Below are 14536 nucleotides of genomic sequence, written 5' to 3'. Positions count from 1 at the left end.
GCGGTGTGTCCGAAGATGACTGATCAGGCCAATTCAGGCACAGAATGTCCTGGCACATATTGGACAGACTTGTGTAGACATTGAAGTTGTTGTGCTGGTGACTCTGGACTTGCGCAGCTCGCGCTTAAGTTGTGCTTCAGCAATACACCTTGCTTCGTAAGCTTGACAGCCTTTGAGGATGAGGCAGCGCCAAGTAGGGCGGTTTTGTGCCAGCGTTTCCCAGGTGGTCATGTCAATGTCAAGCGACTTCAGGGAGGCCTTGAGTGTGTCTCTGAAACGTTTCTTTTGCCCTCCATGCGAGCGTCTTCCAGCAGAGAGTTCCCCAAAAAGGAGCTGCTTGGGTATGTGCTCATCTGACATACGGATGACATGACCTGCCCACTGGGTCTGCGCTCTCATCAGCAATGTGTGAACTGATGGTAGACTTGCTCTAGAGAGAACTTCTTTGTCTTGCCAGTTGATACATAATATTCTGCAAAGACAAGTCATGTGGAAATGATTGAGCTGTCTTGCATGCCTTCAATACACAGACCACGTTTCACAGGCATACAGGAGGATAGTGAGTACCGTGGAACAGTAGATCTTCAGTTTTGTAGCTGGGCTGATTCCTCGATGTTCCCATACAGTGGAGCACAGCCTACCGAAAGCAGAACTTGCTTTTGCTATTCTGCAGTTAACTTCTGTATCAATAGTCAATATCAATTTGCTTGGGAGAGGGTGCTGCCAAGATAAGTGAACTGGTCCACTGCCTGTAGTTTCTGCCCTTTGATTGTGATTATGGGTTTTGTGCTGACACTAAGTGGTTGACTCACATCAAATGCCATATTGATGAAGGCATTAGGGTGAGAGTATGCAGAGTAAGCAGATCATAATTCCAATCAGAATGCAATGCTAATGTGATGTCAGCGTTACCATTTTGAAGCTTAATCTCCAGCTAAGGGCCTCTCTTAAATTCACACATCTGGACATGTGTTCAGCAGAAGGAATCTTCTTGCAGCAGTGCTTTTGAGAAGGATTAACAATTCTTCACAGGCAAGTTGCTGGTTAATGTCTTCCCACTTATCCTTCTTCAATCCTATAACTGTTCATCCTTTCTTTGTAAGAAGTCTCACAACACCAGGTTAAAGTCCAGCAGGGTTATTTGGTAGCTCAAGCCACAAGCTTTTGGAGTGTTGCTGCTTCATGAGGTGAGTGGGATTTCAGTTCACAAACAGTGCATATAAAGACACAAACTCAATTTACAAAATAATGATTGGAATGCGAGTCTTTACAGGTAATCAAGTCTCAAAGGTACAGACAATGTGAGTGGAGAGAGGGATAAGAACAGGTTAAAGAGATGTGTATTGTCTCCAGACAGGACAGTTAGTGAGATGTTGCAAGCCCAGGCAAGTCGTGGGGCTTAAAGATAGTGTGACATGAACCCAAGATCCTGGTTGAGGCCGTCCTCATGTGCGGAACTTGACTATCAGTCTGTGCTCAGCAATTCTGCATTGTCGTGTGTCGTGAAGGCTGCCTTGGAGAACACTAATCCTAAGATCAGAGGCCGAATGCCCGTGACAGCTGAAGTGTTCCCCAACAGGAAGAGAACACTCTTGCCTGGTGATTGTCGAGCAGTGTTCATTCATCCATTGTCATAGCGTCTGCATGGTCTCTCCAATGTACCATCCTCGGGACATCCTTTCCCGCAGCATATCAGGTAGGCAACGTTGGTCGAGTTGCAAGTGTATGTACTGTGTACCAGGTGGATAGTGTTCTCACGTGAGATGATGGCATCCATGTCTCACTGGGGTACAATGACACTGACATTCACTTTGGTAGAAATCCTCTAAATGCTGACAGGATTGTTTGTGCTGAATGGCCTGTATATGTGTTGTCAGTTCTGTCTTTCTCATGCAGTAAGGACAGATGTTGGGATCTTGGACAATGGGGACAGATGTTGTTCGAAGACAAATATCACCCAGGATTCTGTTTTCTGACCTCTCACTGGTGACCATGGCTGGGAACTGAGAGTTTGGATGTGAAGGTTGGGTTCTCCAGGCATTATAAATTTCCCAGTGTCTCCTTGCTTATTTCCACTGTTTCTGCACTGTCCCCTCTCTCCAATTGGCACTCAGTAACTGGGATCAGATCTTGAGACTGGTATGGAGAGAGCTAGGTGATTGCTGTTATGGTTATAACTTGTAACTCGGAGAGGCCACACTTGCCGGGGTCAGTTCCCAGCCTCCACTGGCCCCAGTTATTGTTGTTGTGTTTGTGATGGTTTGCTGTTCTCCCTTGTTTAGAACTCGGCACTATCGCTGCGAGTCAAGCACCTGGAGACATGTGAATGCAGAAAGCCCATGTGTTCATGGCAGGGGCGGGAGTATGAGGAGGGACAGTCATGGGACCAGGACCCATGCAGCACCTGTGCCTGCACTAATGGAGAAGTACATTGCTCAAAGCAAAGTGACAGAGCCCTCTGTCAGGGTGAGTACCATGCAGTGGGATAGGGGATAAAGGAATGTCCAATATTTTAAACACAAATTGTCTGCTAATTCTGGGCAAATGTGCAATAAAGGTCAATCCTAGAGATAGTGCATAGGAACATGTCATTAGGCACAAACCGTCCATTCTAACATTGAATATCCAAATCTTTTCCTATCCTTACTTAGCTAATTCTATTCATGTAACCCTCTATTCTCCTCCCTCATTTGCTTATCTAACTTTCCTTAACTACAAGAATATCATTCACCTTGACTATTCTCTGTGTCAGTGAGTTCCACATTCACACCACTTCAGGATAAAGAAGTTTCTTCTGAATTCCTCATTGGATGTCTTGGTGACTATTTTATATTCATGGCCTCTTGCTCTTCCCCATAAGTGGAGGCGTTCTGTGTCTACTTCATCAAAATCTTTCACTATTATAAATATCTTGATCTTGACCCTCAGCATTTTTATTTCAAGAGAAAAGAGACACATCATGTTAATGCTTTCCTTCCAGTTATAACTTCATCCCTGTATGTATCTCTGTAGCTTCTCCAGTGCCTCTAATTGATTTATACAATTGGGTGACCCAAATCATACACACTATTACAAATGTGGACAAACTAAAGGCTGATACCGGTTCAGCAAAAAGTTGTTTACTTCTCAATCTATCGTTCTAGCAATTAACCAATAAAGCTATATCTGTCAGCCATGATTCAATGGTCGCAAACTGAGTCCAGAATCAGAAAATGTGGGTTCAAGTCCCACTCCAGAGACTTAAGAGCGTAATCCAGTTATCTCTTCCATGCAGTACTGAGGCAGCACTGCATTGTTGATGGCTAGTAGTGAGGGAACACTGCATTGTTGGAGAGTTGGTACTGCAGTGCTGACTCTCAGGTGAGACACTAACCTGCAACAGTGCCTGCCCTCTCTGATGAGAGGGATGAGAAGCCCGATTGTTAGTGAACCTATAGTTACATTTTTTTTATGCCCCACCTGTCGGTGTTGCTAGTATTTCTTTTGTTCTGTCATCTTGTCTCGCGCTCTCTGAGCATTGTGCTTTGCTCCCAGATCCCTGTGTTACCAATCCCTGCAAGAATGGGGGGCTCTGCCAAGCTCTCAGCTCTGACTCTGGGCAACACCCTTCAGGATTTATATGCACCTGCCCTGCAACTTCCACTGGACGTTTGTGTGAGGAGCCCATGATCCAGGTAATGACCCCATGAGCAGTTCATGGTAAAGGCAGATTGTGTTCATCATCATTGTATAAAGCAGTAATCTCATAGCTCAACATTGTAACTGGCCCAAAGGGAGTATTGGACAAGGCCATTGAGTCCATCTAAGCCCATTCCTCGAATCCCCTAACTCTCAAGGGAAAGAAGTTTGGCCCTTTCAGCGAGGTGGGGAAAGAGTGCACATTCATTAGCCGAATCTTGTTGGCAAGTGCAAGGTGGTCCACTTTGGTAGGAATAATGGTAGGAAGGACTATTACTTACGTGGAGAAAAACTGCAGCAGGCGGCGGTGCAGAGGGACCTCGGGGTCCTTGTGCATGAGTCGCAAAAACCCAGCTTGCAGGTGCAGCAGGTGGTCAGGAAGGCGAATGGGATGCTGGCCTTCATAGCGAGGGGAATTGAATATAAAAGTAGGGAGGTCTTGCTGCAGCTGTATAGGGCATTGGTGAGGCCGCAGCTGGAGTACTGTGTGCAGTTTTGGGCGCCGTACTTACGCAAGGATATTTTGGCCTTGGAGGGAGTGCAGAGGAGGTTTACTAGGCTGATGCCGGAGTTGAGGGGGTTGAGCTATGAGGAGAGGCTGAATAAACTAGGCTTGTACTCGTTAGAGTTTAGAAGAATGAGGGGAGATCTCATTGAGACGTATAAGATGATGAATGGGATGGATAGGATAGAGGTGGAGAGACTCTTCCCGCTCAGAAAGGACAGTAGGACTAGGGGGCACAGCCTCAAGATAAAGGGGGGACGGTTTAGAACGGAGTTGAGGAAGAACTTCTTCACTCAAAGGGTGGTGAATCTCTGGAATTCTCTGCCTGTTGAAGTGGTGGAGGCTACCTCGCTAAATATTTTTAAGAAGAGGGTTGATGGGTTTTTGATAAGAGAGGGGATTAAGGGTTATGGGGAAAGGGCGGGAATGTGGAACTGAGCCACGACAGATCAGCCATGATCTTACTGAATGGCGGGGCAGGCTCGAAGGGCCAGATGGCCTACTCCTGCTCCTATTTCTTGTATTCTTACGTTCTTATGTTATGTTCTTATGAATCCAGACATTTTGGTGCTATGGTTGTCAATATAGATTATTATTATTGTGTGTTTGGCAAATTACTTTTAATCCTACTCCTGTTTATAGGTCTGCTCACTGCCCAAGATTAAAGGTCGTTGTCATGATGGACACAGCATTCCAACAAGGCGTTGGTTTTACAACAGTCTCTCAGGCCTGTGTGAAGAGTTTGATTACAGCAGCTGTGGCGGGAACAGCAATAACTTTCAAACGCATGAGGAATGCACGAGGCGATGTGAGGTTGGAGCTTGCTGCTTCCGCCAACCAAAGCTGACCAACTTTCTGATTGGTTATGACCATGAAGGCTACGATCGCTATGGATACAATATATCAGGCCTGGATCGGAGTGCTAGGCAGGTGGTGGCATTTAACCCTGTGCGTTCTGGACCTGCATTATTTGGGCCAAATGGGCAGGTCTTCAGTGGCTTGAGTGATGGACGAGAGTTTGATAAGTATGGGTTTGACAAACAGGGGTATGACCGGGATGGGTTTCATAAAGACACTGGGTTTAACCTCACTGGATACAATAAGAGAGGTGAGCATGACTCCAGACGAGAATTTGACATGATGGGTTTTGACGCTGAGGGTTACAACCGTGCCCAGTTTGACTGTGTTGGGATCAATCGTGAGGGGTTCAACTATCTTGGTTTCTTTGCAGCTTATGTCTATCATTGCGAGTACTTGCCATCCTCTCACTGTCATGCCATCAATAGAGCTGACTTGAGGAGAGAGGTGGTCAGCTTCAGACCAGGGCAAAGGTGTGAGGATGTCTCCTGTGGCCAGAGCTGTGGTTGTACCTTTCAAAGTCGATCGTATCGCTTTGGAGAGTCCTTTGAGTATGGCTGTGAGATCTGTCTGTGCAGCTACACTGGAGTGATAGAGTGCAACTGTCGGCATGTCAGTCAACGCAAGGAGGTCCGGGACATGACACCCAGTGAGATGAAGATTTATCAGGCAGCAATACGGGATCTCTACCACAAACAGGGTATGTATGGCCCCATCTCTACTCTATGTCAGCGTAAGGGAGCACATGTGTGTGAGGGCGTGTATACATATTTGCTGTATTGTGAGAGCTGAGTCTAATCTGCCAATTCTGATACCCCCTTCCCTTCCAGTTGACCGCGTGCGCATGTAAATATGTACGTGTTCGTTGATGCTGCCATGTTTTGGATGACATATTAAGCCAAGGACTGGGCAGCCATTAAAGCTCCATGGCACTACTTGTGAATAGAGCAGTTGTTCATTATGATTTCCTGACCAATATTTATCTCTCAACAGACATCACAAAAACAGATTCTGGCCAATTGTTATGTCAAAACCAGGAGTTGGGCAACAACTAGCAATCTAGTCTTTTTAAATATATGAATTAATGGGATGTGGATGTCGCTAGCTAGGCCAGCATTTATTGCCTATCACTAATTCTCCTTGAGAAGTTGGTGGTCAGATGCTTTCTTAAACTGCTGTAGTCCCTGAGGTGTAAGTACACCCACAGCGTTGTTGGAGAGGGAGTTCCAGGATTTTGATCCAGTGATAATAAAAGAATGGTGATATATTTTTAAGTCAGGGTGGTGAGTGGCTTGGAGGGAAACTTCCATGTGGTGGTGTTCCCATTTATTTGTCGCCCTTCTTCTAGATGGTAGCGCTTGTGGTTTGGAAGGTGCTGTCTCAGGAGCCTTTGTGAGTTCTGCAGTACATCTTAACTTCTGCCACTGTTTGTTGATGGTGGAGGGAGTGAATCTTTGTGGAAGGGGTGTCAATCAAGTGGGCTGCTTTGGCCTGACAGTGCTAAACTTCTTGGTTGCTGCTCAAACTGCATTCATCCAGGCAAGTTTTTTTTAATTGTTTGATAGGATGTGGGCATCACTGGCTGGGCCAGCCTTTATTGTCCATCCCTGAAAGCATTGAAGAGTCAACTGCGTTGCTGTGGTTCTGGAGTCACATGTAGGCCAGACCAGATAATGATAATAGATATCTTTTATTCATTAGTAAACCAGATGGGGTTTTATGACAACTGACAATGGTTTCATGTTCATCGTTAAACTTTTTATTCATTCCAGACTTTTGTAGAATTCAAATTCCACCATCTGCTGTGGTGGAATTCAAACCCATATCCCCAGAGCATTACCCTGGATATCTGGATTATTAGTCCAGTAACAGTACCATTTTGCCACTGCCTCCCCATCGCTCTTCTGACTTTTGCCTTGTGGATGGTGGACAGACTTTGGGGAGTCAGGAGGTGAGTTACTCACCACAGGATTCCTAGCCTCTAAGCTGCTCTTGTAGCCACAGTGTTTAAATGGCTGATCCAGTTGGAGTTTCTGGTTCGTGATAACCCCCAGTTTTTTTGATGGATTCTGCATTAGTAGTGTCAGGAAGCGATGGTTAAATCCTGTCTTGTTGGAGATGCTCATTGCGTGGCACTTGTGTGGCACAAATTTTAATTACTGCTTGTCAGCCGAAGCCTGGATTGTCCAGGTCTTGCCATATTTGGACATGGACTGCTTCAGTATCTGAGCCACGAATAGTGCTGAACATTGTGCTGTCATCAGCAAACACCCCAACTTCTGACTTTATAATGGTTATTGATGAAGCAGCTGAAGATGGTTAGACCTATCCCAAGGAAGTCCTGCAGTGATATCCTGGAACTGAGATGACTGCCCCCCACAACCACAACCATCTTCATTTATGCTAGGTATGGCTCCAGCCAGTGGAGAGTTTTCCCCCTGATTCCCATTGACTCCGGTTTTGTTAGAGCTCCCGGATGTCACACTCAGTCAAATACTGCCTTGAAGTCACTCTCACCTCACCTCTGGCATTCAGCTCTTTTGTCCATGTGTCCAAAGTGGTAATGAGGTCAGGAGCTGGGTGACTATGCTTGAACCCAAACTGCACGTCAGTGCTAATCAAAGGCTGCTTGATAGCACTATCACTGACCCCATCCATCACTTTACTGTTGATTGAGAGTAGACTGATACAGTGGTAATTGGCCGGGTTAGATATGCCCTGCATTTTGTGAATTGATGTGGGTATGCCGGCGTTGGACTGGCGTAAACACAGTAAAAAGTCTGACAACACCAGGTTTTAGTCCAACCTATTTATTTGATAATATACTCGCAAGCTTTCGAGGGGTTACCCTCTTCGTCAGGTGAATGGAGAACTCTCCATTCACCTGACGAAGAGGGTAACCCCTCGAAAGCTTGCGAGTATATTATCAAATAAATAGGTTGGACTAAAACCTGGTGTTGTCAGACTTTTTTTGTGAATTGGACATACCTGAGCAATTTTCCACATTGTTAGGAGGTTGCCAGTGTCTTAGCTGTACATGTGCTCCAGAACTTCTTGTGCCCCTAGCCACAGCTTGTCTAGCGGCGCAGCAACTTCTGGAGCACATGTCTTCAGTATTACTGCTGAAATATTGTCAGGGCCCATAGCCTTTGCAGTATCCAGAATCTTAAGTCATTTCTTGATATCATGTGATGTGAATCGAATTGGCTGAAGATACAACTGTGATAATCTTTAAGGTATGATTCCATGACTATATCAGGCTGTTGCTTGACTAGAGTGTGAAACAGCGGTCCCAATTTTGCACAAGCCCCAAAGAGGACTTTGCAGGGTTAACAGAACTGGGTTTGCCATTGTTGTTTCCAATGCCTAGGTCAATGCTGGGTGATCGATCCAGTTTTATTTCTTTTAAACTTTCTAGCACTTTGATACAATGATTGTCATGCTAGGCCATTCCAGAGGGTGGTTAAGATTGAATCACCTTACTGTGGGTCTGGAGTCACATGTAGATCAGACCAGGTAAGGATGGCAGATTTCCTTCCCTTAAGGACATTAGTGAACCAGATGGATTTTTACAACAATTGACAGTGGTTTCATTGTCATCAGTAGATCCTTCATTCCGGATTGTTATTGAATTCAAATTTTAGCATCTGCCATTGACAATGCCACTATGCCAGCACCTCCATCTCTCACAAGTAGCCCAATCTCACCTGTCCACCAAACTAACCAATGCATTCCCTGTCTGAATGCATCACAACCTGTATAACAGTAGAGCAAGTCTTCTATTCAAACTGAAAGCCTGCAAAGTCACAAGATCCACTTATTGCCGGAGTTAAAGAATGCTGGTTGGATTCCTTCATTAATTACTTGAACTGCTTTTTTTCCTTCAACCTATATCCCTAAAACAAATGAGTCAGAATATTCACCTTATTAGAGTTTGTTGGGTCTTGCTGTGTGCGAATTGGTAGCATTAATTATAACGGTGGCTACACTTCATTGGCTATGAAAGAACTTTGGGACAGCCTGAGGCAGTGAAAGGCGTTATAGAAATGCAAGTTCCTAATGCTTTGCTGTGACTTGACAGGTACCTGGGAGGAGTTTGCCCGGTTGAGAGCAGAATATGCACCACAGGCCAATGGGCAGTTTACATTTCTGCCATGGCACCGCTACTTTCTCCGCATGGTGGAACGGGAGCTGCAGAAGATATCGTGTGACATCAGCATCCCTTATTTTGAATGGACCATTGACTCAGGCTCAATGGAGAGCTCCACGGTGTGGCAGGCAAACTTCTTTGGGTCAAATGGAAACTCGGAGACGGACTGTGTCTCCTATCATCCTTTCCAGCAGGACAGTGAGTGGGTGCCTTGTCTTCGCCGGCAATTCAATTCTTCCATCACTCTGCCTGATGCAATCAACATCCAGCTGATATTGGCAGAAGATGACTTTAACAAATTCTCCATTCAGATGGAAGCCGTCTCGGGGCTTTTTCATCTTTGGGTTGGAGGTCACATGGCCTCGCCTTTCAGTCCTTATGATCCAATTTTCCTTTCGCATTATGCCTTTGTAGACAAGCTTTGGACTCACTGGCAGGACCGCAGTCCCAATGGATTGCCCCGTTACCCTCCTGAACTCCGGTTTGTGAAGATGAAACCATTTGACATTGCTCCAGATGACATGCTCCTGTCTCAGCAGCAGCTCTGTACAATGTATGTCCCAGTCACACTTGGTGCTCCCTGCAATGACACCACCCCCAATTCCCCCCGTCACCACCAAGAGGGCTACGACACGGAAGGTTTTGATCAAACTGCACACTCCAACCAGCAAAGAATGTACGATGTACATGGGTATGACCAGCACGGTTATGATCGCAATGGCTTTGACCAATCCGGTTGGGATAGGTACGGATATGGCAGAGACCATTTTAACCGGGATGGTTTTGACATTGAAGGGTTTGACATTTCTGGATATAATCGGTACGGATTTAATCGTTCGCAAGTCACGCCATTTGGAATGAGGAAAGATGAGTCCTACCTGCCTTATATTGAGGTGGAGGTAATCGAGTCCCTTTTCGACAGAGGTTATAACACTTACGGATACAACAAGTTTGGCTTGGATAAGAATGGGTTTGATGTCTTTGGTTTCGATGAGGGTGGCTATGATAAGGACAACTGTAATTATTTCTTCAGAGGCCCTCATCACATGAGATTCTACTTCTTCATCCAGCAGCAGTTGTATATGACAAGTCCTGAGCTGCTCCTCAATATTAAGCGTATCTGCCCTCCAGTAACCCCACTCCCAGACTGGTGGCTTGTTCAGAATTGGATGACCATCGATGTACAAGAAACTGTCACTGTTATCAGGCATGTTGAGCAGAAGTGGGCCTCCCATCACCCGTTTGACAGCGGATATATCCCCAGCATCTCCTCAGTGAAAGACAACAACCTTTGGCTTCCTGTGACTCCTGACCTCAGGTAGGCATGCAGCTGAATTCTTATTGATTGTTTACTGATGGTTAAGTTTGGTGTTGATTTTCTCTGTGACTCCTGGTCCCAGATATCTCATCACTGACTCCCTGACCCAAGGAGATACTACTTTCACTATCACAGAAGGAAAATACTGCAAATTCTGGAAATCTGGGAAAAAACAGAATGCTGGAAATATTCAGCAAGTTAATGCAGCTTCTGTGCAGAGAGAAGCAGAGTTAATTGGGGTGGTGGTGCGTGCGGGTGGGCGTGGTTTACCAGGCCCTTGAAGACAGATTTGGAGAAAAATCAGGAGTAAATGCATTGTGGTGCTTCCCTGATGTGTTCCCATCTTACATTTCCCAGAGGGGGCTTCATGCGGTGATGGCAACCTGCATGGCAGTGTGGGGAATCCAACTAACCTTGTTAAATGGCAGTTAGATGTAATAGTACAAGGACAGTGCAATGTTGAAAGTGTGCATGTGCCTCATGCTGTTGTCAGAACCTTGGCTAGTCAGAGGAGAGCAGGGGAGATCGAGGCAGCATGAAAATAAGGAGCCATCCGACAGCACAATGGTGCAAACAGAAGTTCTGAGGGCATCCAGAAGGGCATCCACAGCAACAGCAGCTCCTGGAGATTGCTCTCACAGAAGGTGCTCAGGCTGCAAAGATAGCTATCAGTTCCCTCAGCCTTTCCTTCACAGCCATTTTGCTCTGTCCTTCCACTTGGGCAGTAGGCTGACACTCCAGCCACTGGGACACGCTGGTTGTTCGCCCACCCACCCCCTTCATTCTGCTTGGCATGACGGGAGGCAGGCTGCTAGTTGGTTACCTTCTAAAAAATTAAACCAGACCGTGTGCTGCTCTGACAAGCTGGGTTACAGAACAGCAACTGGCCCCGGAAACCACAAATATATCATGTCTAGAGAATTCAAACCAACGATGCTTCATCAGAACTCAAACTAAATTTTAATCTCACCAAATACAAAACCTGCCACAAACCAGTGCAATGGAGCAGTGTTTTAAAATGTAATTTTTCTTAAAAAAAATTTTTGCTCGAAATATTCTTCAATATATTTAACTGTGAATAAAACAGAAAATAGGTTTATCACAATAAATTTATCACATTTTGAATCGGTGTTAATTTGTCATCAGTGTGACCAGATTTTAAATTATTGACAAAAAGACTTTAAAAAAAATTACAGAAGATTTTGCTAGTTACATTAGTTTAGAGTTTGCATAATAGTATCTTTTTTTAAGTTAAATTCAAAAATTTTTAAAACATTCTTAATAGTGTCCTTTCATCTAAAAGATCTAGGATAATTTTTGAAACTTTTTTTAAAGTTCTGCAAACATACATTAAATGAAAACTCCCCACAGTGATTCATGCACCATGGGAGACAGGGTCAGTTTTGTGGGTTGGGCTAGCCTCTAACCTAATATTTTTTAAACTAATGTTAAAAAGTGTATGTAATTTATACTCTGATCTACTGCACAGGTTATACCAAGAAACCTGTGTGAAATTTCCACCCCAGTATTGTTAGTTTTAAAAACCCTGTTAGCCTTTTATTGTTTTATCTATCTGTACATGCACTCTCAGTATTGAGCATTTAATTCCATAACTCTCTCTGTCTCTGAGCTGGGGGATATTTCTCCCTCCCTTTCTCTGATCTCTTGCTGTCTTACCTCTCTGTGTTCTTTTCCTCTTCCAGGTTTTGCTTTGAGCTGCACTGGTATTCAGGCTGCCCATTGGGCACTCTGCCAGTCAGTTGCCCTGACCTGTGCCAGGACACCGAGTGTCTGGGATTCCCGAATGCAGAGTGCCGTGTGCATCATTGTGGTGCCTGTTTCAGCGAGTGGTATGACCGAGGGACCAACCGTCACGTCATGTGTCATGGTTGGTTGCTGGTGATTTCCAGTCAATCTAATTATTTACCTCTTAATACGTGACAGATGTAAAACTTAGGCTTGTATGTGGTTGAACATGGGTGGTGGGTGAGGGGATGAAGGAGGTGCTGGAGATAAGGAGGAATAAAAGGGACTGAGATGGAGCAAGGCTTTGGGTCATTAAAATGAGGGGGAGAAGATTTGGTACATGGCATCTTCAGTGTCTTTGCATTTACAGGTAATGAGTGAAACGAGATTGACTTAAGAGAATGTATAATAAACAGAGAGGATATCAGGGTTATGGTGTCAAGGGAAAGATAAAAGAGATATTTAGGTCAGTATAGGTGGATTATGTTGTTGATGATTATATTGGACATACAGCATGAATACTGTCTGTTGGCAGAGGATAAAATGTGAGGGGAAGGTGTGTGGCCAGTGAAAGACAGTCACTAATGAGATTAAATCAGAGGATGAGACTTCAGTTTCCAACTTCAAGTAACATTTTGGGCAGGTTCTGGGATGTGGGCACAATGCAGGCTTCCTCACTTCAACAGGATATTTAGATTAATTCAAAACATGAAGGAAAAGTGATGGGAGTTTTTTCGAGCCTTTGGGTGAATGAGTTTATGAAGGGAGACTCAAGGATCTAAAGAGGATGGGGGATGTAGTCCAGGATCGGGAATAACAGATGAGGGAGATTCATAACTCAGTAAAGTCAGTATTGGAGAGGGATTGACAATGCAGGGGAGTGAGAGTTAGAAATTAATGGATACATTTATTCCTGGTGATCAAAAGTTTAAAGTTTATTTATCATTGTCACAAGTAGGGTTACATTAACACTGCAATGAAGTTTCTATGACAATCCCCTGGTCGCCACACTGCAGAGCCTATTTGGGTACACTGAGGGAGAATTTAGCATGGCCAATGCACCTAACCAGCATGTCATTCGGACTGTGGGAGAAAACTGAAGAAAACCCATGCGGACATGGGGAAAACATACAGATTCCACACAAACAGTGACTCAAGCCAGGAATTGAACCTGGGTCCCTGGCACTGTGAGGCAGCAAAGCTAACCACTGTGCCTCCCCAGGAGCATGGATTAATGCTGAATATGATTGTAGTAGAGAATGTGGATAGGGGATAGACCTTGCTTGGAGCCTATGGGCTGATTGTAAATGTGTCATAGCCGATGGGCTGAATGGTGGTTTCTATTTCTAAGTTTCTATCTGGTATTTTAATCCATGTTATGACACAGGGTTAGTGATGGATGAATGGATATTGTTCAGGTGGTTTGGGGCTGGGGCGTTGAGAATTTTAAATAATTTACAAACTATCTTCTTCTGATTGAAGGTTGCAGCTACAAGGGGCAGACTTTCCAGAATGGAGATTCAGTCATTGTTGATACCTGTACATCCTGTGTATGTTTGGTGAGTAACGGGGAGAGTTAACACCTGGAAAGACTTGAGAAAGAGAATGCCTCTTGAGGGGAGGGAGAGAGAGAGTCAGCACCTTCAGGGGAGGGGGGAGAGAGAGTCAGCACCTTAAAGGGAGGGGGAGAGAAAGAGCCAGCACCTTCAGGGGTGGGAGAGAGAGTCTCCATCTTCAGGGGAGAGGGAAAGAGAGTCAGCACCTTCAGGGAAGTGGGGGAGCGAGTCAGCACTTTCGGAGGAGGGGGAGAGAGAGTCACCACTTTCAGGGGAGGGGGAGAGAGAGTCATCACTTTCAGGGGAGGGGGAGAGAGAGTCAGCGCTTTCAGGGGAGGGTGAGAGACAGTCAGTACCTTCAGGGGAGGGAGGAAGAGAGTCAGCACTTTCAGGGGAAGGGGGGAGGGATTAGCAGCATCAAGAGACGGGAGGGTGAAAGGATGAAAGAGGTTTTTGGGGGGGTGTGTTTTGAGGTTGCCTTGCTTGTGAATTAATTCCCTGATCAGATGCTTGATGTTCTGTTGAAGAATGGTGATGTATCCTGTGCCCCGGTACAATGCCAGGCTCTGAGCTGTAAGGGCAATGTGAAGAGACAGGGTTCTTGCTGCCCAGAGTGTCCCCGAGGTAAGTGGAGAGCAGCAGGAGATCCCATTGTTGTGTTCAGTAATTGCTGGAGTTGCACTCATACTGCCCCCAGCTAATTATGCAGACAGCGAATGAGCGGG

The 14536-nt window shown here is 45.3% G+C and overlaps 2 protein-coding genes across 7 annotated transcripts in view; one reads left to right on the top strand and one right to left on the bottom strand.

Annotated features, from left to right (window-relative positions):
• The window catches only part of endou2 (endonuclease, polyU-specific 2), a 200289-nt gene that overhangs the window by 78220 nt on the left and 107533 nt on the right, over nucleotides 1–14536 (bottom strand). The window lies entirely within an intron of this gene.
• The window catches only part of kcp (kielin cysteine rich BMP regulator), a 196424-nt gene that overhangs the window by 78020 nt on the left and 103868 nt on the right, over nucleotides 1–14536 (top strand). For all 6 annotated transcript variants that reach the window (XM_080207535.1, XM_080207532.1, XM_080207534.1 and 3 more), the window contains exons 5-11: nucleotides 2283–2466; nucleotides 3535–3674; nucleotides 4826–5741; nucleotides 9123–10509; nucleotides 12213–12397; nucleotides 13738–13814; nucleotides 14339–14435. In XM_080207535.1, the coding sequence (XP_080063661.1) occupies nucleotides 2283–2466; nucleotides 3535–3674; nucleotides 4826–5741; nucleotides 9123–10509; nucleotides 12213–12397; nucleotides 13738–13814; nucleotides 14339–14435 (2986 nt within the window). The remainder of the gene's footprint in view (nucleotides 1–2282; nucleotides 2467–3534; nucleotides 3675–4825; nucleotides 5742–9122; nucleotides 10510–12212; nucleotides 12398–13737; nucleotides 13815–14338; nucleotides 14436–14536) is intronic.

Source organism: Carcharhinus amblyrhynchos, chromosome 19 (genome assembly GCF_965287045.1).
Source record: "Carcharhinus amblyrhynchos chromosome 19, sCarAmb.v2.hapA, whole genome shotgun sequence".
In the NCBI taxonomy this organism is placed as follows: Eukaryota; Metazoa; Chordata; class Chondrichthyes; order Carcharhiniformes; family Carcharhinidae; genus Carcharhinus; species Carcharhinus amblyrhynchos.
Note: the sequence above shows the minus strand (reverse complement) of the source record. Positions and strands in the feature narration are given on the sequence as shown.